At 41.9% G+C, this 27742-nt stretch overlaps 1 protein-coding gene across 4 annotated transcripts in view; it reads right to left on the reverse strand.

Moving 5' to 3' along the window:
• TNIK (TRAF2 and NCK interacting kinase) overlaps positions 1–27742 on the reverse strand; it is a 388169-nt gene that overhangs the window by 150845 nt on the left and 209582 nt on the right. For all 4 annotated transcript variants that reach the window (XM_033957992.1, XM_033957989.1, XM_033957990.1 and 1 more), the window contains exons 3-6: positions 23111–23167; positions 17354–17479; positions 4669–4779; positions 173–263 (exon numbers count right to left, since the gene is read on the reverse strand). In XM_033957992.1, coding sequence (XP_033813883.1) covers positions 173–263; positions 4669–4779; positions 17354–17479; positions 23111–23167 — 385 coding nt within the window. The remainder of the gene's footprint in view (positions 1–172; positions 264–4668; positions 4780–17353; positions 17480–23110; positions 23168–27742) is intronic.

Raw genomic sequence — 27742 nt, forward strand, 5'->3', positions numbered from 1 at the left:
CTAAAGGCAAGAGACTGATGCAAACAGCCTCTAATATCTTCTGCAAGCTACAGCGAGGGCTACTGTATCAAATGACCTAGAGAACGAATCCCGTTCGACACGGAAGGGAAAGATGTGTGCAGGGTACCCATTCCTTCCTCCCTTCGTCATTAAAATTCGAACTCGCACTTACCCAGCTTCACTTCGGCATTCTCTGTCAGCAGCACATTCTGTCCCTTTATGTCTCGGTGAATCACCTTGTGCTGGTGTAGGTGACTCAGACCCTAGAAATGAAAAGTTATCAATCAGCGCAGATGTTCTCGGGCTACAACGTTGATTTTCCACATAAAGACATACAAATGAAAATTTTTTTTTAAAAAGCCCACAAAGTTTAAGATGCATTTACAGAATGAATCACTTTACATTTATGGCCTGCAGTGACGTCAGGTTTTCAATTGCTGGATTGCCCACACCAATGACTTCAATCACACACCTTGAACCCCTAAGGCAGGGATCTCAAAGTCCCTCCTCGAGGGCCGCAATCCAGTCGGGTTTTCAGGATTTCCCCAATGAATATGCATTGAAAGCAGTGCATGCACGTAGATCTCAGGCATATTCATTGGGGAAATCCTGAAAACCCGACTGGATTGTGGCCCTCAAGGAGGGACTTTGAGACCCCTGCCCTACGGGGTTCTCTCGGTAGAGAGCAGGCCTTACCCTTGATATAAGGTAAACGTTAACGCGCCATTTTTAGAATGCACATTTGTAGTGCATGCAGGATATTCAAATGAGCAGCTTCTACACAAAGTTATGCAAAACGTAGAAATACTTTTACTAAACCACATACAACTCCTGTGTTGAAGAAATGACACTGGTTACTATATAACAAAGAGTTCAGTTTAAGATTGTTGTGATTATACATCAGACATTATATCCTGCTTCCCAAAAGGTCTTACAAGAATTCTTCCAGATCTATAAACCGAGAAGAGAGCTTAGAGACGTAAATAGGATGAAATCAAGTTTGGAGGGTAGAATAAAAACATAAGAAGTGCCTCTGCTGGGTCAGACCAGAGGTCCATTGTGCCCAGCAGTCCCCTTTTCCTTCAGAAAATTGTCCAATCCCTTCTTGAACCCTAATACCGTACTCTGTCCTATCACGCTCTCTGGAAGCTCATTCCAGGTGTCCACCACCCGCTGGGTGAAGAAAAACTTCCTAGCATTGGTTTTGAATCTGACCCCTTTCAGCTTTTCCGAATGCCCTCTTGTTCTTGTAGTTTTCGAAAGTTTGAAGAATCTGTCCCTCTCCACTTTCTCTATGCCCTTCATGATCTTGTAAGTCTCTATCATATCCCCTCTAAGTCTCCTCTTCTCCAGGGAAAAGAGACCCAGTTTCTCCAATCTTTCTCTATCTATCTCTCTCTATTTCTCTCTCTCTCCCTATATATCTATTTCTCTCTGTCTTCCTTTCTCTCTCTCTTTCTGTCCCTCTCTACTCTCTCTATGCCCTTCATGATCTTGTAAGTCTCTATCATATCCCCTCTAAGTCTCCTCTTCTCCAGGGAAAAGAGTCCCAGTTTCTCCAATCTTTCTCTATCTATCTCTCTCTATTTCTGTCTCTCTCCCTTTCTCTCTCTTTCTTTCTCTCTCTCTCCCTATATATCTATTTCTCTCTGTCTTCCTTTCTCTCTCTCTTTCTGTCCCTCTTTACTCTCTCTATGCCTTTCATGATCTTGTAGGTCTCTATCGTATCCCCTCTAAGTCTCCTCTTCTCCAGGGAAAAGAGACTCAGTTTCTCCAATCTCTCAGCGTATGAAAGGTTTTCCATCCCCTTTATCAGACGCGTCGCTCTCCTCTGAACCCTCTCGACTATCGCTATATCCTTCTTAAGGTATGGCGACCAATCTTGGACGCAGTACTCCAGATGCGGACACATCATCGCCCGATACAACGGCAGGATAACTTCTTTTGTTCTGGTTGTAATACCCTTCTTGATTATACCTAGCATTCTATTCGCTCTCTTAGCGGCCGCTGCGCACTGTGCCGACGGCTTCATTGTCTTGTCAACTATTACCCCCAAGTCCCTTTCTTGGGTACTCTCCTTCAATAACATCCCTCCCATCGCATAGCTGTACCTCGGGTTTCTGCTTCCCACATGCAATACTTTACATTTCTCTACATTGAACTAATATACTAAAATCATTTGATCTAATATGCACATCTTCTCTCTTTTGATTCATTGACTGACAGGGTTTTCACCCAACCCTTTTTAAACATCCCTGCAATGAACTCAACTTCCTGCCAAAATCCCTCCTCCCAGCTCAGTGGAGCAGTACCTTTAAAGGTTTATATAGCCCCATTCATCCATTCTGTTTCAGTAGGGCTTTCAATTCATCTATATACACATCTTGTCTTTTTTTTTTTTTTTTGGTAATATACTCTGTGCCTCATTGAATTGTAATTCTCACTCTTTCATGTAAAAGTGTTTTTGTACTTTTCAACCGAGACAACTGAGCGCAAGGCGGAAGCCCGCGCCGAAGAAAAACAGTGTTTTAAGGGGCTCCGATGGGGGGTGTTGGTGGGGAACCCCCCCACTTTACTGAATACAGATCGCACCGGTGTTGTGGGGGGTTTGGGGGGTTGTAACCCCCCTCATTATACTGGAAACTTAACTTTTCCCCTGTTTTTTAGGGAAAAAGTGAAGTTTTCAGTATAATGTAGGGGGTTACAACCCCCCAAACCCCCCACAACGCCGGCGCGATCTGTATTAAGTAAAGTGGGGGGGATTCCCCCCCACACCCCCCCCCCGTCAGAGCCCCTTAAAACAGTGTTTTTCTTCGGCACGGGCTTCCGCCTTGCGCTCAGTTGTCTCGGCGCGCCTTTGTCGGCGCGCGCTTTTGACCTGTCACCGGGTAACCCTAATCCATATCCAGTAGAGCGATTGGTCTATGACATATTATTGAAGGATAGTGTGAATGTAATCTAACACATTACTGGCCAACATATCAAAGGGAAGGGCGAGGCCACATCACCATGGGAAGTGAATGGACAGCTGTGGCAATAGGCTAGAGACCAAACTCCTCTCTGAAGGCTCAGGAGCAAGCCGACAGTTCCTTGATGGCTTTCTCAGATTGGATTTTGATTAATTAGAACCGTTTCTTGTCAAGGGCTGGTTGAAGGGGAGGGATAGGGTTTTTTCAGGGCACTGAAGCTCAGTCACTCTGGGGGTGGGGGTGGGGGTTTGAAAGGAAGAAAAAAATTTGTTGTGTTGACCTGGTGGCTCAATAGCAATGCCATTACTGAAATGTGGAAGTTGCCTGGTTCAGTTCCCAAACTGGGCCTTCAGCACACTGGGTCAGCTGAAGGTAGGAATGCAGCACAGGCAGCAACCAGTCCTCGAGAGGAAGTCATAGTCTCACCATAGCTATCATCTAATGCTGAATTTAGATCCTATGATATGGGGTTCCAGAAAGAGCCCAAGTGCTTTCAGCCATACGTCTGGATTTCCCCAGAAATGTCCTCCTTTTCGAGGACATGTCTGGGGTTCCGAATAGCTTTTCAAAACCCGACACTTTGTCCGGGATTTAAAAAGCTTCCAGCTAGCAGCAACGTCAGGAGGGCATCTGCGTATACGCCGATGCAGCGTCATGATATCACATGCATGCGTGTGATGTCATCGTGTCACATCAGATGCCCTCCCAAACAGGGCGGGACAGGGCGGGCCTAAGGGCGGGTCCATGGGTCTGGATTTTGTTCCAGAAAATCTGCTAACCCTACTCAGGACCATAAGCTATTATTAAGAAGGGGAAATCCACTGCTTATTCCTAGAATAAGCAGCATAAAATTGGTTTTACGCCTTGGGATCTTGCCAGGTACCTATGACCTGGGTTGACCACTGCTGGAAACAGGATACTGGGCTTGATGGACCTTCAGTCTGTCCCAGTATAGCAGCTCTTATGTGAGACAAGTATAGAACAATCAAGCCACTATGACATCACTGATGAGGTTGGCTCTTAGGCACTGGTGGAATGAGGCATTATGACATCACAATCTCAGCTCTGGAATGTTGCTCTCATTGGGGTTCCAGAATCTTGCTATTCTTTGAGATGCTGGAATGTTGCTACTCTTTGGGTTTCTGCCAGGTCCTTGGGTTGGCCACTGTTGGAAACAGGAGTCAGGGCTTGATGGACCTGTCTGTCCCAAACAAACGTCTGTCCCAGTATGCCAATTCTTTATAATGACCAGACTGGGACAGAAGTTAGGATGGATCTATTAAAACAGAGCAACAAAAAATCCTTATGCAGTTGCAAATGAAGGCTCATTGTGCCAGTGTCTAAGCAAGTAGAGAAGAAATAATAAGCCCCAAAATGCATCAAAACACATCTGCTGAGTAATTTTATAGGTTAATGAAAGTTTCACGAGACAAGCTAGAGAGATTACTGAAGTTCCTTCCTCAGGTAATATGCTGCAAATCATAGTTATTAACATGGCAAATACCATTACAATAGAAACCACTTTTGTAAGAATGCATGCCCTGGGACATGTTCTACTGTACACTGTTGGTTAACAACATCTGTTCTTTATGTCCCTTTTTTTTTTTTACATGGCGGTGTGATTTTCAGGCTGAAAAATAAGGCATTTATCCTTTGCATTCAACCTTCTTTCAACTCGTTCTTCCACCTCGGAACATACCCGTAGAATCTCTCTACAGATGTACGCGATCCACTCTTCCTTCAACGTGTTCCCTTTTGTATTCTTGATCAGATCGGTGACAGATCCCGCACCACAAAATTCCATCACCAGCTAGGAAATGAACAATGCAAAAAAAAAAAAAAGTCGTTATGTACAAGCCACAGTGATCCAGTGCAACTCGTTAAAGCAATGCAAAGCCCTGTACACATAGCGCATTCAAAGCTCTTCACCTAACTAAATATGGCCATATCAAGTTTCAAGTTTATTAGTGTTTTTGATTAATCGCTTAATCACACTTCAAAGCGATGAACATAAATAATAAACATTAAAATCACAGTATTAAGGAGTAATACAATACTTAACATAAGTTTAAAATCAAACAGGACTATTAACAAACTTTACAGACAAGAAAAAGGGGAAAAAGGGAATTGAACTACAAAATATTAAAAATAGAATAGTCAGGGAAAAAACACAAGGTAGGGGATGTAAAATTCCATAATCAAAATCAATTCAATAACTAAATCCAAGATGGAAAACTATCAATCAAAAGCATATAATTTATAGGGACTAGACTGCAGACATGGGCAACTCCGGTTCTCGAGGGCCGGAATCCAAACGGGTTTTCAGGATTTCCCCAATGAATGTGCATTGAAAGCAGTGCATGCAAAATAGATCTCATGTATATTCATTGGGGAAATCCTGACAACCCGACTGGATTCCGGCCCTCGAGGACCGGAGTTGCCCATGTCTGGACTAGAGCAACAGGCTAAGACCCAGGGAAGTGAGGGTTCAAATCCTGCTTCCCTCAAAGACATTCTTGTCACCTTAGGCAAGTCCCCTAACCCTCCACTGCCTCAGATACAGCTTAAATTATAATCCCTCTTAGGTAAAAAAAAAAACCCACCAAAAACTTGTGTATGTGACTGTAACATGCTTTGCGCTTAAGTTTTGAAACTAAGGCCCCCTTTTATCAAGCTGCGTTAGGGTTTTAACGCGAGTTGCTGCAGGTAAAGCTCCAATGCTCATAGGAATTCTACGAGCGTTGGCGCTTTTACTGCAGCGGCCGGTGATTTAAAAAAAACCTTAACGCAGCTTGATAAAAGGGGGAGCTAAGTAAACCTAAAAATTTTAATCCTTCAAATTTAACATTTAAGTACAGGCTAACAAATAATGACTTATTCTGTTAAAAATAGTCTGGCTGATACTCAAAATGATTTAAAGGGCCAGAAATGGCCACCGACCAGTTCAATGATATCCAGTCATTTTTAGTGGCACTGAACCAGTTATCTTTGCTGAAAATGACCAGCTGGCGCTGAACGCAAACCAGCTAACTTTGAGAAGTTCCGGGGTGGAGTTGGGTTAATTACTGATAATACGCCTCTCATTGCAAAAGTAAACAGTAAGGTGGCAGAAGAGGAAGTAACCTGATTATACAGTGGTTCACCTCCTCCTCCTCCTCTTTCCATACTATCACTGCAGAATAGGGGGGGAGATACGGAGGAGAGTCTTGAATCTGGAGCCTTTCTAGAATTCTGCACAGCATGTGCAAAATTTTGCATGTGCTATGGAGGTGGGAAATAACGCACAAATTCTGTGCTGTGAAGTTGCATAGAATTCTCCCAGGAGAAACCTAAGACATTCTTAGATGGCCTAAGATGTGCGCAGGGCCAGATTTTATAAATGGCGCCCGAGTTAGACGCTGCTAGGTGCCTGGATCGGCCGCACTTAGCGACACCTAAGTGAAATTCACACAAAACTTAATCTTTATTCATTGAGCTTAATTGGCGTTTTAATCAAAAACGCCATCAAAACTCAATGTAAAGAATTAAAGTTTTGCAAAAATTTCAGTTAGGAGGCGCCAGGCACTTGGCGAGGTCTAAACGCAGGTACCTAACTGCGCCTAGTGACGCTTCATCGAAATGTAGGTATGGTTAGGGGTGGAGTTTTATTATAATAATAATAATTTATTCTTATATACCACCAGACCACAAATGGTTGTAGGTGGTTCACAGCAGATAAGGCTGAACATCCAGTGAATATACAATTCAAAAAGATACATCAATTTCTAGAATGTACTCAATACATGTTATATTTAAAAAGCTTTAGGAAGCTTGGGTAACAAATTTGTCAAATAGTTGTGTCTTTAATAGTTTTCTAAAAAAATAATAGGATGAGACTCCTGGCATGGTTTGAGTTGGGCATCGCTAGGCACCTGTATTATAGGTCCGAAAAACCCTGGCTTACATTACAGACACCCACACTGTAGGTGTTTAGCAGCACCTCATTCAAATTTAGGTGCAGCAAAAGCACAATTCTATAAATGGGTTCATAGACAGTAAAGCGGAAGACAAAGGTGCGTGCCGACAACTGAGCGCAAAATGGAGGTGCGCGCCGAAGAAAAAGACTGTTTTTAGGGGCTGTGACGGGGGGTTTTGTTGGGAAGCCCCCCCCCACTTTACTTAATACATATCGCGGCGGCGTTGTGAGGGGTTGTAATCCCCCACATTTTAGTGAAAACGTAACTTTTTCCCACATTTTAGTGAAAACGTAACTTTTCATCGCTTTGAAGTGTGATTAAGTGATTACAGGAAAAAAGTTTTCAGTAAAATGTGGGGGGTTACAAACTTTCCATGTAAACGTTGTATTATTTATCAAGCAAACAGATATGTTTTTTATGAACCCGATCAATTACAATTTTTCTTGGAGGGTAAAGCGGCTTCCGTATCCCCTCAGATGTCCACTGAAGTCACCAACCAGACCGTATAGTTAGTATACAATCAGTGTGCTCTGTATTTATTCTATGTATATTTTTGGTTTTATGTTATAATCAGCTATCCCCGATTTGTACTTGATTCTCTCTCCTTAGTTGTGGACTGTCATCATGGTAATATATTAGTAATACTTAATACTTTATTTCCTATTAGATATTATTATGTTTCTTTATCAAAGAATTTCTTTTGATGTAAAATAAAGCTGAATAAATAAAAAATTAAAATAAAAAAAAGAGACTGTGAAATACAAGAGAAATATCATCTTCCTTACTTTCCTAAGAATTTTACAAAAAGAGATGTCTAATAGTTTTTGGAAATGCATATATGAAATCGAAGAAGCAAACAAAATACGCAGTTCCGAATCCCAACTGGCAGCCTGATGTGCAATTGTTCGATGCAAGAATTTCTTGTAAAGACACCCTCGCACTGAAGGAAACACAAACAGTGAAGTTATCCTTAGTAAAATAGATTTGAACATAAAAAAATGTAAATTATTCTAATAACTAACAGGTGCCTGACCATATACGGCTTTATAACAAATTTAAACCAAACCCTGGCCTCAAAAGGTAGCCAATTATAGAATACTAACACAAAGCTGCTTTGGCATGCCAAAAGTTAGGTGCGCCAACTTTTCTCAGGTCAATGGAATGGCCACAAAAAGGAGGTGCTTAATCGATAGGCTAAATTGGTACCAATAATTGGAACTTAACACCTCATAATTGGCTTTGATTGGATGTTAGGCGCCTAACTTGGTAGGCGCCTATCAGTTTGAGGTAGGCGCCTACTCTAAGGCGCCTACCATAAATTAAACGTGGTTTGGGGATAGATAATGGGTGTGTTTTGTACATAGGTCTAAATAGGGTGCACCTAAAATTAGGACGCTTAGGCAGTGCCAAGCGTGATTCTATAAAGTGCGCCTAACTTTTATAGAATTGAGCTTAGTGCCGCCCTAGTCGACGTCTAATTTTCAGGTGCCATATACAGAACTGGGCCCTTAAGTCTATAAAAGGCATCTAAAGATAGGCTCACGATTGAAAAAATAAAAAGTTAATTGAGCGAAAGGCGCCTATTTTCTCAGGCGCGACTCTACAAAAGATAGGCGCTGATCGCACGGCACCCGGCAACACCTAACTCCAAAGCCGGCGTGTACAGGGGGGTGGGAAAGAACTTAGGCATGATTTTCTAAATGATTCAAACGGATTCAGAATGCCGCGGCCAAGCTCATCTTCGCTAAAAGTAAATTTGACCATGTCTCCCCGCTCCTGGCCAAGCTCCACTGGCTTCCGATAATCGCCAGGGTCCACTATAAATGCGCCTGTTTAGCTTTCAAAATCCTATATGGTATCCTCCCTCCCTTTATCCCTCTTTCTTGGAATTCCTCAAACCCTAATACCACCAGATCCTCCCACAAATTCAAACTATCCTTCCCCTCGCTAAAAGGCATTTCCCACACAGGAAAGCTAGGGACCTCCCTCCACTTCAAAATCACTGAGCTCTGGAACAACCTTACCTCCCCTCTTCGGAACTTGAGCTCTCTCCAAGTTTTCCGCAAACATCTGAAAACCTGGCTTTTCTCAAAAAATGTAAGTCTCCCTCCAACTTAGGAATCAAGGAAACTCTTATATCTTGGCATCCCAAGTCCTCTAAATTTTCTTCACACTTCTATCTCTAACCCTCTGTTGTAGTTCCTTCCTATTTCTCCTACTGTAAACCGCGTCGCGCTCTACGAACGTGGAGATGATGCGGTATACAAACCTAAGGATTAGATTAGATTAGATTTAGGCGCCTTTAAAACCCTGGCCTACATTAGACGCTTACGTTTTAAGTTAGGCAAGATTCTGTAATAGGCCCCCTGAGTGTGACTGACCAAAGATAGGTGCCTACATTATAGACATCTGACTCTTAGATACAATTTACAAATTTATAGAAATTCCCCCTCAGCGCTTACATTTAGGCTCCAGCTTATAGAATTGCTTTTCATGTTTAAAGGCTTTAAACAGGATACTTCTATAATGAAAACTAGGTAGAAAAAATTGAAAAAGAGCTGTTAGAAGTGAAACAGGTGCAGACTACCCTAATTAGGGATAACATTAATTTGAGAAGGAACATTGAAAACCTAGAAAATAATTCTCGCTCTAACAACCTTAGATTATTGAACTTTCCAAATACTTCAATGATGTCAGCGAAAGAAATGTTAAAAAAAAATAAAAATCTCATTGAAATACTGAACATCTCTGATGATATGCCTCCTCCTTTTGCACAAACATTTTATCTTCTGACGAAAGTACAAGTAGAGTCCTCTCCGTTGGTACAAAACCAGGACTTACAAATGGATGTAACAGCAATCTTGGAAACATCCTTAAAGGATTTAGTAAAACCTGCTACTGGAGGCCGGGCTGGATTGTGGCCCTCGAGGAGGGACTTTGACACCCCTGCTCTAGAGGCACAGCTTTCTATTTTTTTTTTTTGGCTCCCTATCTCTGGAACTCTCCCAGACTGTATTTGGTCAAAACAATCCTTTCTTCGTTTCAAGACTCTTCTGAAGACGCACTTTTTTAACCTTGTTTTCCAATCAGATTAGCTTCTGCCGACTGGTGAGTTGGTGGGAGAGTGTCAGGTCGGTAGTGTCTGTACACTTGGCCTATACAAGTACAACCAGTACAAACGTCTAGTTGTGAATGGTAACTTTCCTCTTGATTTACTGGTGTTCATTTCCACTTTGATTTTGCTTTAACTTTTTGACGTCAAGAGTAGGGGGCGGTCATAAATCAGCAATCGGAAACGCCGCGGCCATTTTGAAACTTATGCGGCAGCTCTGAGATGGTAAGACTAAGAACGTTTGATTAATGTGTAGTGAAACGGAGATGTGATTTGACAACATAGGCAGTGAAGCGGCAGAGAGATGCTTTTTATGATCGCAAAGTTATTTATTGGACAGAGAGAAGTTTTGAAATTCAACATGAAGAACCAGTCTAACAGACCTTTTCTATGTTGCAGCTTTGATATAATTATAGCACCTTGGCCCTGATGAAGTTGGTGAAACGTGATTTCACATCAGGAGAGGTGTCGCTGCACAGATCTTAAGTTCTAATATATATTTATGAAACATTTTATATGCAACCAAAAATGATGTATAGAAAAAAAATTGGGACCAATGACGATGGTAACTGTGTGATTCTCTATTGCCCAAATGGTCTTTCACGTCAGGTAGTTGAGGCCAGTACCATGCTCGACTTCAAGGGACGATGGGACCGTCTGGTGGTGTCGCTCCAGAGGAATGCTTAAAAGATGGATTCTCGAGGAGGGAGGGTTCTTGAGTGGACAGACTTGTTGGGCCGTCAGCCCTTTTCTGCAGTCATACTCTATGTTTCTATGTAATACTTACGGTGGTTTTATCACCTGAGAGAGATTGGTTATTGAAAACAGACAAATAATTTCTTGAACTAAAGATACAAATGTTCCCAGATGTGACAAAGGAAACCCAAAAATGTAGACGACAGTTCTTGCTTCTTAAAACAATGAGGGGGGATGTTTTTCTTTTGCGATCCCCTTGCAAATGTATTGTCAAATATAGATCTAATACATATATATTCTTTGAACCATCACAGTTAACAGGGTTTCTCACCATGAAACGCCTTGAAGGGGTTGAAGTAACGACGACGACTTAGAGCTCCTTTTACTAAGCTGCGTTAGCGTTTTTATCGCACGCAGCATTTTTGAACGCGCTAAACCCGCGCTACGCAGCTAGAACACCAGTTCAATGCTGGCGTTAGAGTCTAGTGCGTGTGGCGATTTAGCACGCGCTATTCTGCGAGTTAATGCCCTAACGCGGCTTAGTAAAAGGAGCCCTTAAAGTAATTAGAAATACTCCGACTACCTCAGTTAGATAATTGCTTTTCCTCTTTAAATATGATGTGATTTCATTACTCACTCAGAATTCTTGGATCAAATTATTTGGGATTAATAGTATTGATTAAGAATAGCATTGCCTTCTTATATTTCCTTTTTGTTCTAATGTATTATAACTGAAAATATTCTGTACAAGAAGTGTTCTTGATAAATTGCTTTAAATGCAAATAAAAATAAAAGAATATTTAAAAAAAAAAAAATTGCTTTTCACATGTATTTTTAGATCAAATTTCAGGCGAAAAGGGCGAACAGAATGCTAGGAATGATAAAGAAGGGGATCACGAACAGATCGGAGAAGGTTATCATGCCGCTGTACCGGGCCATGGTGCGCCCTCACCTGGAGTACTGCATCCAGCACAGTTCGCCGTACATGAAGAAGGACGGTATTACTCGAAAGGGTCCAGAAAAGAGCGACTAAGATGGTTAAGGGGTTGGAGGAGCTGCTGTACAGCGAAACATTAGAGAAACTGGGCCTTTTCTCCCTCAAACAGAGGAGACTGAAAGGGTACATGATCGAAACATTCAAGGTACTGAAGGGAATAGACTTAGTAGATAAGGACAGATTGTTCACCCTCTCCAAGGTAGAGAGAACGAGAGGGCACTCTCTAAAGTTAAAAGGGGATAGATTCTGTACAAACGTAAGGAAGTTCTTCTTTACCCAGAGAGTGGTAGGAAACTGGAATGCTCTTCCTGAGTCTGTCATAGGGGAAAACACCCTCCAGGGACTCAAGACAAAGTAGATAAGGACAGGTTGTTCACCCTCTCCAAAGTAGGGAGAATGAGAGGGCACCTTCTAAAGTTAAAAGGGGATAGATTCCGTACAAACGTAAGGAAGTTCTTCTTCACCCAGAGTGGTAGGAAACTGGAATGCTCTTCCTGAGTCTGTCATAGGGGAAAACACCCTCCAGGGATTCAAGACAAAGTTAGGCAAGTTCCTGCTGAACAAGGACGTACGCTGGTAGGGCTAGTCTCAGTTAGGGCACCGGTCTTTGACCAAGGGCCGCCACGTGAGCGGACTGCTGGGCACGATGGACCACTGGTCTGACCCAGCAGTAGCAATTCTTATGTTCTTATGACAAGCAGATTAGTTGCACAGTATTCAGTTCTGCAAGTCGCTGTTCTGGAATTAGCTTGTGCCACTTAAGTCTGGTTTGCTGAAATGCAGTGAAAAACATCCCAACCTTGCCCTCTTTTCTATGCAATTATAATCTTTATTGAAAGAACTTGTTGTTTGACTTCACTATCAGAGCTCTCTGACTGTTGATAAAGAGAATTATTTGCCATTATCAGATGCAGGTTTTGCTCAGCAGAGCAGTGGTGACTAAGCAAATGCTATTTTATCTCCAACATATAACTGACCAACTTTTCACATCCTAATTTTATTCCATGAAGAAAGCGATAAGCTGATACGGTTGGCGGGGGGGAGGGGGGGGATATAAACATAATGGTCCTTTTTCATTCCAAGCAATTTCCTTCCGATATAAAAATCTAAAATAGTAGTCAGTCAAGCGACGAATACTGCTGGATTTCTACCGGAGCAGTCACTTTATTTTGGCATGCGGAGCACGCTCAAATGGATAAAATGGTTGAATGAACAAATGCAAACACTTTGAACAACTGGTGCATATAAGACTTTGCCCTAGGTTAAAAACATTCAAATATTTAGCAGACGTCCATAAATAGAGCGACAAGTCGATCTGTCCTGGCTGTAACCAACTGCAGACATGGAAACGCAGTCCCGCTCTTAGAAAAATGAATTAGGAATTATGCAGAACTTTCTTGTGCAATGGAGCTACCGTATTTTCACGTAGATAACGCGCACCCGTGTAAAACGCGCACACGGGTATAGCGCGCGAAAAACACAAATTTATGTACAGAAATTTTTATATACCGCGCACACCCGTATACCGCGCATGCTGCCCAACTCTCCTTTCGCCCGCCCCGACTCTCCTTTCCCCCTTGAAGTCCTGTCCCAACCCTGAAAGCCTGATGCCCTCCCCGACGTCCGATTCACCCCTCCCGCAGGACCGCTCGCACCCCCACCCCGAAGGACCACTCGCACGCACCCGCACCCCCACCCCCACCCCGAAGGAGCGCTTGCACTCCCACCCTGAAGGACTGCTCGCACCCCCACAGCCTCCCCCCCTCCCCCATGGAGAAGCTGTCTACCTTGTTTCCAGATGCCAGCGAGCCCAGCTGTTTCCTCTGCCGGTGGTCCCGCCCCTTCTCTGAGCCCTGCTGCGCTGCTTTTTCTTCCGGCGGTCCCGCCCTTTCTCTGTCGTCAGAGAAAGGGCGGGACCGCCTGAAGAGGAAGCAGCGCAGCACAGGGCTCTGAGAAGGGGCAGGACCGTCGGCAGAGGAAGCAGCTGGGCTGGCATCCGGAAACAAGGTAGACAGCTTCTCCATGGGGGAGGGGGGGGAGGCTGTGGGGGTGCGAGCGGTCCTTTGGGTGGGGGTGCGAGCGGTCCTTCGGGGTGGGAGTGCGAGCGCTCCTTCCGGGTGATGAATCGGGCGTCGGGGGGGGGAAACTATGTAAAAAAAAATTTGTACAATGCGCTCACGCGTATAACGCGCAAGGGTATGCGAGGTTTGTAAAAACCATGTATAACGCGCGTATTATATGCGAGAAAATACGGTAAATGCTTCGCCTCCCTGACATGGAAATTAATAAAATACACGGTGACGCATTTTTATCACAGACAAGGAAATTTAGGAAAAAGGGGTCATGATGAAGCTAGAAAGAAGAAACATGAGCGGCCATGAGGGTCATTTCTTTACTAAGAGAACAGATGCCTGGAAAAATCTACCACCATAAGTTCTAGAAACCCAAATGATGATAGAATTTCAGCAGATTGTGAAAAATTGCAGGCAGACCTTAGGAAATTGGAAGACTGGGTGTCCAAGTGGCAGATGAAATTTGATGTAGACAAATGCAAAGTGATGCACATTGGGAAGAATAACCCGAATCACGGTTACTGGATGCTAGGGTCCACCTTGGGGGTTAGCGTCCAAGAAAAGGATCTGGGTGTCAGTGTAGACAATACGATGAAACCTTCCGCCCAATGTGCGGTGGTGGCCAAAAATGAAAACAAGATGCTAGGAATGATTAAAAAAGGGATGGTGAACAAGACCAAGAATGTTACACTGCCTCTGTATCGCTCCAGGTGCGACCTCATCTGGAGTATTATGTTCAGTTCCGGTCTCCTTATCTCAAGAAAGATATAGCGGCACTAGAAAAGGTTCAAAGAAGAGCGACCAAGATGGTAGAGGGGATGAAACTACTCTCGTATGAGGAAAGAGTAAAAAAGTTAGGGCTCTTCAGCTTGGAAAAGAGATGGCTGATGGGGAGATATGATTGAAGTCACAAAATCCCGAGTGGAGTAGAACGGGTACAAAGTGGATCGATTTTTCACTCTGTCAAAAATTACAAGGACTAGGGGACACTCAATGAAGTGACAGGGAAATACTTTAAAAACCAATAGGAGGAAAAAAATTTTTAATTCAGAGAATAGTTAAGCTCTGGAACACCTTGCCAGAGGTTGTGGTAAGAGCGGATAGCGTAGCTGGTTTTAAGAAAGTTTTGGACAATTTCCTGGAGGAAAAGTCATGGTGGAAGCCACTGCTTGCTCTGGATTTGTCACATGGAATGTTGCTTCTCTTTGGGTTTTTGCCAGGTACTTGTAACCTGGATTGGCTACTGTGAGGATGGGCTACTAGGCTTGATGGACCATTGGTCTGACCCAGTAAGGCCATTCTTATGTTCTTATAGTTCCAAGTTTCCAAGTTTATTATATGATTTGATTAATCGCCTATTCCAAGTTCTAAGCGATGTACAATTGCTAAAATAGCCAAATATGGGTAACAAATCACACAGACATAAATCTAAGCAAATTAAAATGACAAATACAAACATTCCTATACAAAGTTTAAATCAATTAAATTAAGTAACTAATACATACGATATCAAAATAAAAGGGAAAATTATTAAGGGATTACAATCAGTGTTTAATTCAATATATTTAAGGTAAAAACATTAGGAGGGGAAACAAATGTAGTTTGTAATAAAATATTAGATAAAAAGAAACAAAAGCATTATGATTTAATCACTAAAAGCATCTTTAAAGAGAAAACTCTTAAGTTTGGTCTTAAATTTGTCCAAATTCTTTTCCTCTCTTATATATAATGGGAGGTCATTCCAGGACTGAGGAGCGGTTATAGAAAAAATAGTGTGACGCCTCGTGTTAATAACTTTTAATGAGGGGATGGCCAATAAATGTTGGTCGTGTGATCTCAGAGATGTAGCGCTAGAGTAAGGAATTAAAACTCTAAAAATAAAAGCAGGGGTTTTGAATAATAGGGATTTAAAAGTAAGCAAGCATAGTTTAAATAAAATACGATGTGCAACTGGGAGCCAATGTGCCTTTTTAAGTAATGGAGAGACGTGATCAAATTTTTTGGCTTTGTAGATAATTTTAATAGAGGCGTTCTGGATAATTTGAAGACGTCTAATTTCTTTTTGTGGTAAACCTTTGAACAAGGCATTACAATAATCGATTTTAGAGATTACTAGAGAATGAATTAAAATATTCAAAGACTTTGCGCATAAGAATCTAGTTAATCTAGTTAAGACAGACAAACTGGATAAAAAGGTGCATCTATACACAGCGATCAGATGGGGGCATTACAGAGGAACTGGACAGATGGGTGTTAGCAGAGGAGCTGGATTTAGGAATTGAAGACAGAGTCAAAGAAGCGGGCTTTGAGCACGGATTTGGATACTGCCAGAAACGGAGCTTGACGTACCGAGTCAGGCAGTTTGTTGCAGGCATACAGTGCAGCAAAGCAGAAGAGATAGAGTCTGGAGTTGGCCGTAGAGGAGAAGGGTGCAGATAAGAGAGACTTACTCCTGGGGATGAGTATAGGGAGAGAGGAGAGATACTGAGGAGCTGTAGAGTGAAAACACTTGTAGGTCAGTAAGAGGAGTTTGAACTGTATGTGGAAACGGACAGGAAGCCAATGAAAGGGGTAGTGTGTGCATAGTGACAATGGCATAGAGCAGGGGTGTCAAAGTCCCTCCTCGAGGGCCGCAATCCAGTCGGGTTTTCAGGGTTTCCCCCATGAAGATGCATGAGATCTATTAGCATACAATGAAAGCAGTGCATGCAAATAGATCTCATTCATATTCATTGGGGAAATCCTAAAAGCCCGACTGGATTGCGGCCCTCAAGGAGGGACTTTGACGCCCCTGGTATAGAAGTATCAGCTACAACAGGATAAAAAGACTGGACAGACCAGTAGATTTGCATGCAACACCTCCTCTATCCTATGCAAATCTCTCATGCATACTCATTAAGGATAGCCTCCAATCTGACTTCTTAGCATCCGTGAATATGGCTAGAGTAGTCTAATTGACCATCTTAAGTCTCATTCACATTTCTCATAAATACTGTATATTTATTTTGAGTACATGAATTATACACAGTACAGCAATTATTCATCCCTTAAAAACATAAGGATATGAATGCCTATTAATACAGATAAGGGCATCCGCTGAAAATCAGAGCAGGGAAGTTTCATGGTGATTCCAGAAAGTACTTCTTCACCGAAAGAGTGGTCGATCGTTGGAACGAACTCCCACTGCAGGTGATTGAGGCCAACAGCATGTCAGACTTTAAAAGAAAATGGGATATTCACGTGGGATCTCTAGGGGAGTAAAGTCAGGGGGTGGGTCATTAGAGTGGGCAGACTTGATGGGCTATGGCCCTTTTCTGCCGTCGTTTTCTATGTTTCTATGATATATTGTAAAGGATGCTAAAAAAAAAACCAACACATCCATTTCTTCAGCAGCTAATTGGAGATCATATACTTCCTCTTTCATAATAAGTTATGTTACGTGTCTTCTACTTAGCAAGGCCCCATTTATGATTATATTAATAGATATTTATTTCCCTTACTGTGGAGTTACTGACACTTCAAAAGGATTGAGAGGAAAACCTTCTACCTACCCACAGCTGGTCATCCATTCCGGGAGGATTCTTTTTAATAAATGCACCGTAATAGGTAGCAATGTTTCGATGATGTGAATACTTCTTCAACATGTTGATTTCCTGTTTGATCTCTTCTTCTTCATCCTAAATAAAATTACAAAAGAAATGTTTGTTTTTTTAAAAAAATTCACTGGCTGATATTCAGAGTGATTTAACCAGATAGGAAAATCTCCCAGTACCATCCCTGATCTTCAGAAGTCAAATAGAGAGGGCCATTGATTCAGTGCAGAGCGTTGTGACCCTCTCTGCTGAGTGTCGGAGTCTAATTCAGCCCCTGGCATTCAGCATAACATAGTAAATGACAGCAGATAAAGACCTGAACGGTCTGCCCAATAGTCACACGCATAGAACTCCACCTGGTACTGTCCTTAAGTTCCAACTACTGGAGTTGCCATCAAAAGCTCATAAATACGGCTGGGAGGTATCACCTCACGCTCCCTACAGTCCAGACATGAGTCCACCAGACTTCGACCTTTTTCCAAAGTTAAAACAACCTATGCCTGGACATCGTTTTGCATCTCTGGAAGAGCTTTCTTCCGCCGGTACCCGAGCCATTTGGCAACTGAACTAAAATGGTGTCTTGGGTGGAATAATGAAACTTCCCGGATGTTGGGACTCGGTCATTGCAAAGCAGAGGGACTATATTGAAGGATTGTAAAGAAATACTTGGAAAAAAAAAAAAAAAAAATTAAAACATGTAAATTAAAAAAAAAAAAATAATGTGCATTATTTATGAAATGACCCTCATAGTATACATACATACTGGTTTACCGAGGAAACTGCCATCGACAGCTAAAAGACAAATAGTGTTGCTACAATGGGCAGGGTGATAGAAGTTATACTATTACATTACATTACATTAGTGACTTCTATTCCGCCTGTACCTTGCAGTTCTAGGCAATATTACAAATAGGATAACAGTTTTTTGTTACAAGTGCGATAAGAAAGCTGGATATTTCCAGGAGAAATTGCGAATTAGATAATAAATAAGTTAAGTGGACATTTCTAGGCAATATTACAAATGGGAAACAATTGGGAGAGCTGGACATTTCCAAGAGCTTTACATTTTAGGGGACTGTAATCTTGGTCGATACTTAGAAAAGGAAAAGATTACCAGAGAAGTGGAGGCTTTGAGAGGGGATTTTACCAGGGAGGAAAGCACACAGATAGTTCTAAATGAATGTTTATAGTGCCACATCCTGACAGAAGCCGATTCTGATTGAGCTGGAAGCTCAAAATAGTAAAGGGAAAATGCCACATCAGAAATAATTCTCCCTCCTCTTTCTCCACAAAAAGGGCAAGAAAAACTAGGCTACACTATAATGATAAAACTGCACACATTTTGGGTATTCTGTATCTCCACGTCCAGCCTGCACGCAACGCAGGAATTTTAATGAAAATCCCACGAAAAATTTTTTAGCTGCCTCTTTTCACATCCCAGTCGAAACTCTTGTACAATAATGCAAACTATTCAGGAAAAGGTAAGACTATTTCTCGTTTGCATCCTCCAGTAGAATCAGACGATGTCACTGTCTGCCCTTCTTTCTTCCCCTCCTACTCCTCTCCTCTGTGTCAACTTACTGTAATGTGGGTGCAGCACTTTCTCAATACTGCAAGCCATGTACACCCAAGACAACTGTGGTCTGTCACAAAATATACTTGCAATCAAAATATTTATTTTGAAACCTCCGACTGGAACACTTGGTTATTCATTTCCAAAGCACGGTAATAACAGGACTGTAAGTCTGCTTGTTGATCTTCACCAATTAGATTACTATGCTGAGAAATCCATTCTTGTCAGAGGATCATACAGGGGCTGGTCCAGCATCTCTTCCCTCCCCATGACACCCGACTCTGGCCTACCTCCACTGGGTTGAGACTAGAGGCTGCACGGGAACGGGGATCGCGGGAATCCCACGGGTCCCGTGGGAATCCCCCCTAACCCACGGGACTCCCACGGGGACCCCCCTCTGGCCCACAGGACTCCCACGGGGACCCCCCTCTAGCCAACGGGACTCCCACGGGGATTGAAGGCTTTGGAAGCAGGGTTCGTCCATATAATATAATGGACACGTCAGCCTTAGTAAAAGAGGGGGTTTATAAGTTAATTACCTGAACAGAAAACAAAAAAAGGGTTCCACCAAAGAGATTCCACAAGGAAAACAGCAGCGCAAACACAAAAGAAACTGTAGAATTGATGATCCTGTCAAAAGTAATTGCTGCTTTTTATGGGGACGGGCGGGGATAGAGGTAATTCCTTGCGGGGACGGGTGGGGACGGAGAGTATCCTGATGGGGACGGGTGGGGATGGAGAGGATCCTGGCAGGGACGGGTGGGGATGGAGAGGATCCTGGCGGGAACGGGTAGGGACGGAGAGGATCCTGGCGGGAACGGGTGGGGACGGAGAGGATCCTGGCGGGGACAGGTGGGGACGGAGAGGATCCTGGCGGGGACAGGTGGGGACGGAGAGGATCCTGGCGGGGACAGGTGGGGACGGAGAGGATCCTGGCGTGGACGGGTAGGGACGGAGAGGATCCTGGCGGGGATGGGTGGGATTTCTGTCCCCGTGCAACTCTCTAGTTAAGACTGTAATAAAATAAAAACCTGACTCCAGTGCAGAAAAGGGGGGGGGGGGGGGAGCCCGCGAACGGCAGGGGGAATCAGGGAAGGAGTGGGGGTAGGGGCACCACCGCCCTGGGCGCCTCTCACCTTCACTACGCCACTGCCTTTCACAGCCGTCATTGTCACCCTTTCCCTCTATTCTCATACAAAGATGGCGGTGGCGTTATTTGCACAGTATTTAAATATCAGCCAAATCAGTTAATTTAAAAACTGGCACTCATCTAATTCTTTTAACAAATGAAGTTCTAAATAAGGGCCATCCAATCTAGTCCTAAATTTAGTCCATGAGGACCAATATACCATGATAATACTAATATAGAGTTGTTGATTGATAAGATGGTGTTTGAAAAAAATTGATTTCGACAGTGGCACTGCTGAGGTCAGTGAGTTTTCTACTCTTTGGAGTTTGAGACATATTCTTTGAAAATATTATATTGTATTTTATATTAATTTGTGCACATTTATGCCAGGTCAATGGTAGGCCCAAGCAGGTAGGTGCACCTTTTATTTCTTTGGCGTTGGGGGGGGGGGGGTTTCCACCTTGTTATATATTGTAAATGTTTGAATTTGATTATCTGTTATATGTTTGCTGAAATGTTTCATAATATAAGCAAAACAGACATGTTTCTCGGGAAGAGGCCCTGTTCCCCTCCCTATTCCATGTCCTCTCTAGGGCTGACCGTCTGCTTTGTCTGCACTGAGGAGTTGGACAGTCCAGAGGTGGGCGAGGAGGAGCATGCGGGTGAGGCTCCCTGCAGGAGTTCTCACAGGAAGAGGTTGATTACCCCAAGGTTCAGGAAGTGTATGTCTACTAGAAAGAAGATAAATATTGAGGTAAGAATCTAATATTTCCTTCAAAGCTGTAAGCTTGCAGTTTTTTCAAATTTCTATCTGAACGTTTTTGATTTTTATGCTTATCCATAAAAATTAAGTTTTGGAAAAACGTTACAACAATTTGTCTAGTGAATAAGGTTATTTGTCAGACCAGATAAATATTTATGTAGGGCAAACACCTACCCATACGTTGGGACTTTTATCAGTTTGTTTGGATGTTGGCGCTGATGTTTATTCACTACTACAGGGAGTCTTTTTATCTGGTAAACTATCAGATCAAGAAAAGGAGCTTGCAAAGGTTATAAACAGGGTGGAGGCAAATGGAGAAAGGGAAAACATATCTCCATATGTAAAATTTACATTAACCTGTAACCCGTTTTGAGCTCTTTGGGGGACAACGGGTTAGATAATGAATTAAATAAATAAGTTGCATGCGCCAGTTGGAGACATGTCCATTCCCCTCCTGTGATCTGCCCCCAAGGACACCCCTTGTAGTTACACATCCTAGCCCTTATGCACTGTCTTATAGACTGCACATACGACAATTTGATTTATTGGTGGCACCTTTCTGTGTATTTATGCCCACAAGGAATTTACAAAATTGCAAGCTTACGGTTACAGAATTGCCCTTCACAAGACAGATCATTGAAATCACAGGCCCAAATTTAAATTTAGGACATAAAAAAAAAAAGTGAACCCCGAGAAGTTATCTCATGCACAATTCTGAAACAATGCATCTGTTGCTGAAGGAATTTATTTCTTGGAGCATCAGAAAGGTAAAAAAATAAATACATTCACATAAAACATTCCTGTGAGGGGGGAAAAAGAACCTCTTACCGGTATGCAAAAAGTGGCAGCTGGTCAAAAATGTGAACAATGTAAGACCTGGATAAGGTCCTGGAGCACTTTTTTGAGTAGCAGAAAGTGGGTGAAAAGAGGACAGCTGGCAGAGCAGGGGCAGGAAAAGATATGACCCTGGTCTCGGTTATTTTCTATCAGCTCGGTTATTCTTTCTCTATCTACGTAACTGCTGGGTGAAACAACCAGTTTATAACCAGATTTTCTGGGTATATAATTTTCATTTTTAATCTTTTATTGAAAGTTTTATAATTACAAATGAGAGTACATATTTTCTGCTGTAGTTTACAAAGCTTTAGTTGCTAAGCTTAACTGGCATAAAAGTTTCCATGTTAATAAGCATAAAAGACCAGGGGCCATAAAAAAAGTCATAGAAGCTATATTCAGTGGTACCTCGGAATCCAAACACCCCAGAACTCCAAACTAATTTTTAGAGCAAATTTTACCCTGGAATCCGAACACTGCTTTGGAATCCCAATGTACGCCCCGGACAATGAGGGGAAAAAAGACTGGAAAATTGAATGTGCCAAGCGCCCCCCTTGACACGCATTCAGGGACCAGTCCCGTTCCCTCCCCTGTGATCCCTGCCATCTCTTCCGCCCTCCCCGGCCCGGCGTTATCTCCCTCCACTTCCGCGACACTGTAGTGCTCACTCAAACTCCTTCTTCCGTCCTACCTTCATGCTCTTGTCTGAAAGTCAGCCGTCCTCGGCGCCCCGCCCCCCTCCGACACAACTTCTTCCTCGGCCGCGTTCACTTCTGCCAGGAACAGGAAATGCATCAGGTGCGTGCATACGCAGGAGGAGGCGAGTTTATGAGTGAAAGATGCTGGATGGTGGCTGGAGCTTTGGACTCATTCGTTATCAAGGTTCATTTTACCTTTCTTTTACTATACTGTATTTGAGAGTGTTCTAAATTACAAAAAAATCCAGTGTATTTAGTGTTAAAATTATTTGAAAATCTAAGTTTGTGGGACCAACGAACGGATTAATCCAGTTTCTATTATTTTTAATGGGAAAAATTGTCTTGGAATTCAAACGTTTTGGAACTCGAACAGGGTTTTGGAACGGATTAAGTTTGGATTCCAAGGTATCACTGTACTAGAAAAAAAAAAATAGCTGCCCTCCTCCTCTGCATTTTTCATATAAAAGCCTTCTTTCAGGAAGTCATATGATATTTCACGGAAGCTTTTACTTGATTGGATTGCATTATTGCCTGAGGTGAAATGTTAGATAAATTATGCTTCATTATTTTAATGTTAGTATGTTCGATCGTGATTATGTTTGTATTTTCGTAAACCGCATAGGTTTAAGTGGGTAACAAATTTTTTTTATATAAATAAAAAACTTTTTTTTTTCTGGCCTCCCACGCTAAAATTAGATACAAAAAAGAGATACGTTACCCCAGTCACATCCATCACCTTGATAGCAGCAAGCTGTCCTGTTTTAACATGGCGACCCTGAAAAAGAAAGAAAAAAAAAAAAAGGGAAAAATCTTTCGTTTCTGCTTTTCAAACATTTAATTGCACAGTAACGTAAAAGCGTGCTTCTAGCACAACCAGGATAGTACGTGAGGAATCTATCACAGACCCTTCTCTTTTACAAAACCGTAACGTGGATTTTAGCACCAGCCGCGGTGGTTAACACCGCCCACACTCCTAAAATTCCTATGAGCACTGGAGATGTTATCACCATGGCCGGCACTAAAAATCGCACTACGATGATTGGAATTCAGGCAGTGTTTGTGCATTGCTATAATGAGCTATAGAAAAAGGAAGGATGGGATTAATGTTATATTTTATATATAATGTACTGGGTTTTGTGGTGTAAATTTGCTGTGTTTTTACAGTTCTTACCTCTTATTGTAAACCGCACTGAACTGTGAGGTATTGCGGTATATAAATGAGTTTCAAGTTTCAAATTTTATTAGTGCTTGATAAATCGCTTATTAAATATCTAAGCGATGTACAATTCAAGTAAAATAGCAATACAAATACACTGACTTTAAATAAAAACATACTGGGTTAACATACATGAACCGTGAGGATTAGGGGGGAGAGTTACAATATGTTTGTAGAAGAAGAAATACATTAAAGGGAAGATAACTCAAGGGAGGGGAGAAAAAAAAAATCTACCACCTTTCTGTGGTTACAAGAAAAGCATTTTACATATTATATACATCATCCTCTTTGTGACTCTGTGCAGCAGTGCGCGCGTCTGGTAGCGCCACAGAAATAATTAGTAGTAGTAGTAGTAGTATACCCTTATGGCACAGATATAAAATCTTCATAGAAAAAAAACAAAAAAAAATCACAAAACATAAACCTACAAGAAGCTGTCTCTTCTGTGGAACTGGATTGACTTCTGAGTGACTTTTCTTCCTGTCTGCGTGTATTTGCAGATTTCTAAACTAACTTTAGATTCAAACACTTTTTATTGATGCAAACATCATCAAAAATAACAAATGCAACATCAAAGCACATCAATAATGCATCAACTATAATAATATAATATACATAATAAAAGACAAATTCCACTTTCAATAAACCCCCACTTTATCTGTATGTGTTTGAACCTCTACCATCCCTCTCCACACCCACCCCTCCCCACCCAATAGTACTCTCTTCCCAATGATACTCTCTATTTAACTAAATAAAAGCCCAATTAAGAGACCCAACTTAAAATCGCACTACGGCCCTTAGGATGCAAATCTTGCAAATATGAATCCCAGGTTTGTATAAATAACATCTTTCGCTTTCTTATTGTTTAATTGTTTAATTAGTTTTTTGATTAAACGCTTTATCGATTCTGCAAAGCGTTGTACAAAGCATTAGATAAAATAACATTTCAACAAACATAAATTACAATAAAACATACTTTTAAAAAAAATCTTTAAGACGAACTATTACACATACTAGGTTATTAAGGACGAACGAACAAAAGACACACTAAGGAAAAAGGGAAGAAATACAATCGCTATAGTAAATGAGAGAAACATTAAGGGTAAGCACGAAAGGGCAGGAATTAATTGAAAAAGGAAGACTAAAATAACTTTAGTTAAAATCAGCTTTAAAAAAAAAAAATGAAAAGGAATGATAAAATTTTAGTTAAAAGCATCTTTAAAAAGGAAACATTTTAAGTTGCTTTTGAATGTTTTTAAAGTATTTTCCGTTTTTAGATACAGTGGGAGAGCGTTCCAAATCGTAGGAGCTGTTACGGAGAAAATAGAGGTTCGACGTGTGCCAATTATTTTTAAGGAAGGAATGACTAGATTAGACTGGGATATAGATCTCAAAGATCTCGGTGGGTCATAAGGAATTAATACTCTATCTATGAAAGCTGGGGAATTAGTCTGCATAGTTTTAAAAGTCAAAAGGGCTATCTTATAAGTTATCCTATGTGAGATTGGTAACCAGTGGGCGTTTTTTAGCAGAGGGGTAACATGGTCATACTTATTTGCTCTGAAAATTATCTTGATGGCCGTATTTTGAATTAGCTGCAGACGTTTCAAATCTTTATGATAAATGCCTTTTAAAAGCGAATTGCAATAATCTATTTTTGAAATTATGAGTGAATGAATCAAAATGTTAAGAGAACTGGTGTCAAGAAAAGGGGCCAATGATCGAATCATTCTTAGTTTGTAAAAACAGTTTTTAACCAGCATCTCTAGCTTCCCAAATGGGCAACTTTTGAGTGACCCAGGACAAGCTACATTTTAAGAATTACTCATAACAAACGCCTAACAAGCTTCTTTGGAGTGAAGCAAAAAAAAAAAAAAAAAAAAAAATCAGCGTGGAAGCTTTGGTTGATGCAATTTAAAATGATTTACTTAACTGTCTTTCCCCAAGGCTTCTTCCAGAGAACCAGAGCTGTGAGAATGTGCCATGGACCAACTGTTATTTCACATTCAGGAGACTTGTGAAATCCGATATATTTGACTACATTTAAAATTTGTATTTAGCCAGTTTATTTGGTGATATTGCTTTTGAATAATTTTATTCTTTTGCGATTCACCTTCAGCTCTCAATTCATTCCATAGTAAACGACGGTAGAGAAAGACCCAAATGGTCCATCCAGTCTGCCCAACCCACACATGCTCCATCAATTCATCATTTAATTTAAATGGTCCTTCTTCTTAGATGGTTCATAGACAACCCAGCTAAAGACAAAGGCGCGCGCCGACAACTGAGCGCAAGACGGAGGCGCGCGCCGAAGAAAATTACAGTTTTTAGGGGCTCCGACGGAGGGTTTTGTTGGGGAGCCCCCCCAGTTTACTTAATAGAGATCGCGCCAGCATTGTGGGGGGTTTGGGGGGTTGTAACCCTCCACATTTTACTGTAAACTTAACTTTTTCCCTAAAAACAGGGAAAAAGTGAAGTTTTCAGTAAAATGTGGGGTGTTACAACCCCCCACACCCCCCACAACATAGAAACATAGAAACATAGAAGATGACGGCAGAAAAGGGCTACAGCCCATCAAGTCTGCCCACTCTGCTTACCCACCCCCTGTCTATGCCCTAATGACCCAATTTCCTTATCAACGCCCCCACATCGCGGCGCGATCTCTATTAAGTAAAGTGGGGGGGTTCTCCACCCCACGCCCCCCCCCCCTCCGTCGGAGCCATAAAAACTGTAATTTTCTGAGGCGCGCGCCTCCGCACTGCGCTCAATTGTCTGCGCGCACTTTTGACCTGACACCTCTTAGATATTTCTGGGCCAGAAACCCAGAGCCCTGCCCGGTAGTGTGCTTAGGTTCTATCTACTGGAGTCTCCATCAAATCTCACTCCAGCCCATCTTAACCAGCTATTGAAGCCCTCCCCAGCTCATCCTCAACTGAATGGCCATATACGGGAGACAGACCGTGCAAGCCTGCCCAGTACTGGCCTTAGTTCCTTCAATGTATACCCATTTTCTGATTAGAGATCCTCTGTGTTCATCCCACGCTTGTTTGAACTCTGTCATCATTGCCTTCATAATATCAAGGATAGACTACTGTAATTCAGTTTACTGCGGCATTAATGCAACGTTGCTGCACAGTCTCTGGAGGCTTACAAAATTCAACTGTCAAACTTCTTTGTCATGCTAAATTGTACGATCATGTTACTCCTCTCCTAATAAAATTGTTTTGGTTATCCATTCAATATGGATTGAAATATAACATTCTTTGTCTGGCATTCAAGGCTCTTCATATGGTCACCCCTTCCCAATCAGTAATTGTTCCACTCTCCATCCTGTGCTCTGTGCTCGTTAGACTGTCAAAGGCTTGTTCTACCATCACCTAGAGCGGCATATTATGAGTCGACTCGTAAAGCTGCATTTTCCTTCTTAGCACTATTTTATGGATCAAGTTGCCTAGCTTGGTGTCAATTGATTAAAAAAATGTTCTCTCAACACTACATTTCCCCCTCCCCCACACTCCAGCCACTTTTTTCAGGCTACTAAATATAGGGGTTTAAGTGAAATGAAGATCCTAAACTAATCAGTTTTTAAAGGGGATCAATTTAGGTTTTGTTATATCTAAGGTTAGGCCGATTCTGAAGGAGCTTAAAACCCTAGTTATGATTACATATATATATATATATTTTTTTTATTTTTTTTAAAGATTACTGTATAAATCATCTTTCTAGTAAATATATAAGCATAATCAGATACATTTAAAGCAAACCATTAAATCCACTAGCCTTCTGATAGGAAGGGTCTTCCATTTGCATAGAAATCAGCCTAAAAATAGCTTTGTTTTAACTAGATGAGGTTTTGCTGAGCTTTCTCAGACACTGCTTTGAAAGTGTAGATCACATGCTTTGATAGACAGACTGATAGACACACAGAATGATACAGCCAATAAATGAGTTGTGTAACGCTCTACAATTCACAGTTCATTGTATCCAGGAGGCTGCTACTTTACCTGGATACAGGTTCAGGAGAAGTTCTACAGGGTGAAAATTCTTACTATTGTTTGACAGTAGAGAATGACACGGTGAAAAAATTGGTCCCCGTCACCGCCCCGTCCCCGTCTCACCATCCTCTGCACCGCC

The sequence above is a fragment of the Geotrypetes seraphini genome, chromosome 9 (assembly GCF_902459505.1).
Source record: "Geotrypetes seraphini chromosome 9, aGeoSer1.1, whole genome shotgun sequence".
Classification (NCBI taxonomy): domain Eukaryota; kingdom Metazoa; phylum Chordata; class Amphibia; order Gymnophiona; family Dermophiidae; genus Geotrypetes; species Geotrypetes seraphini.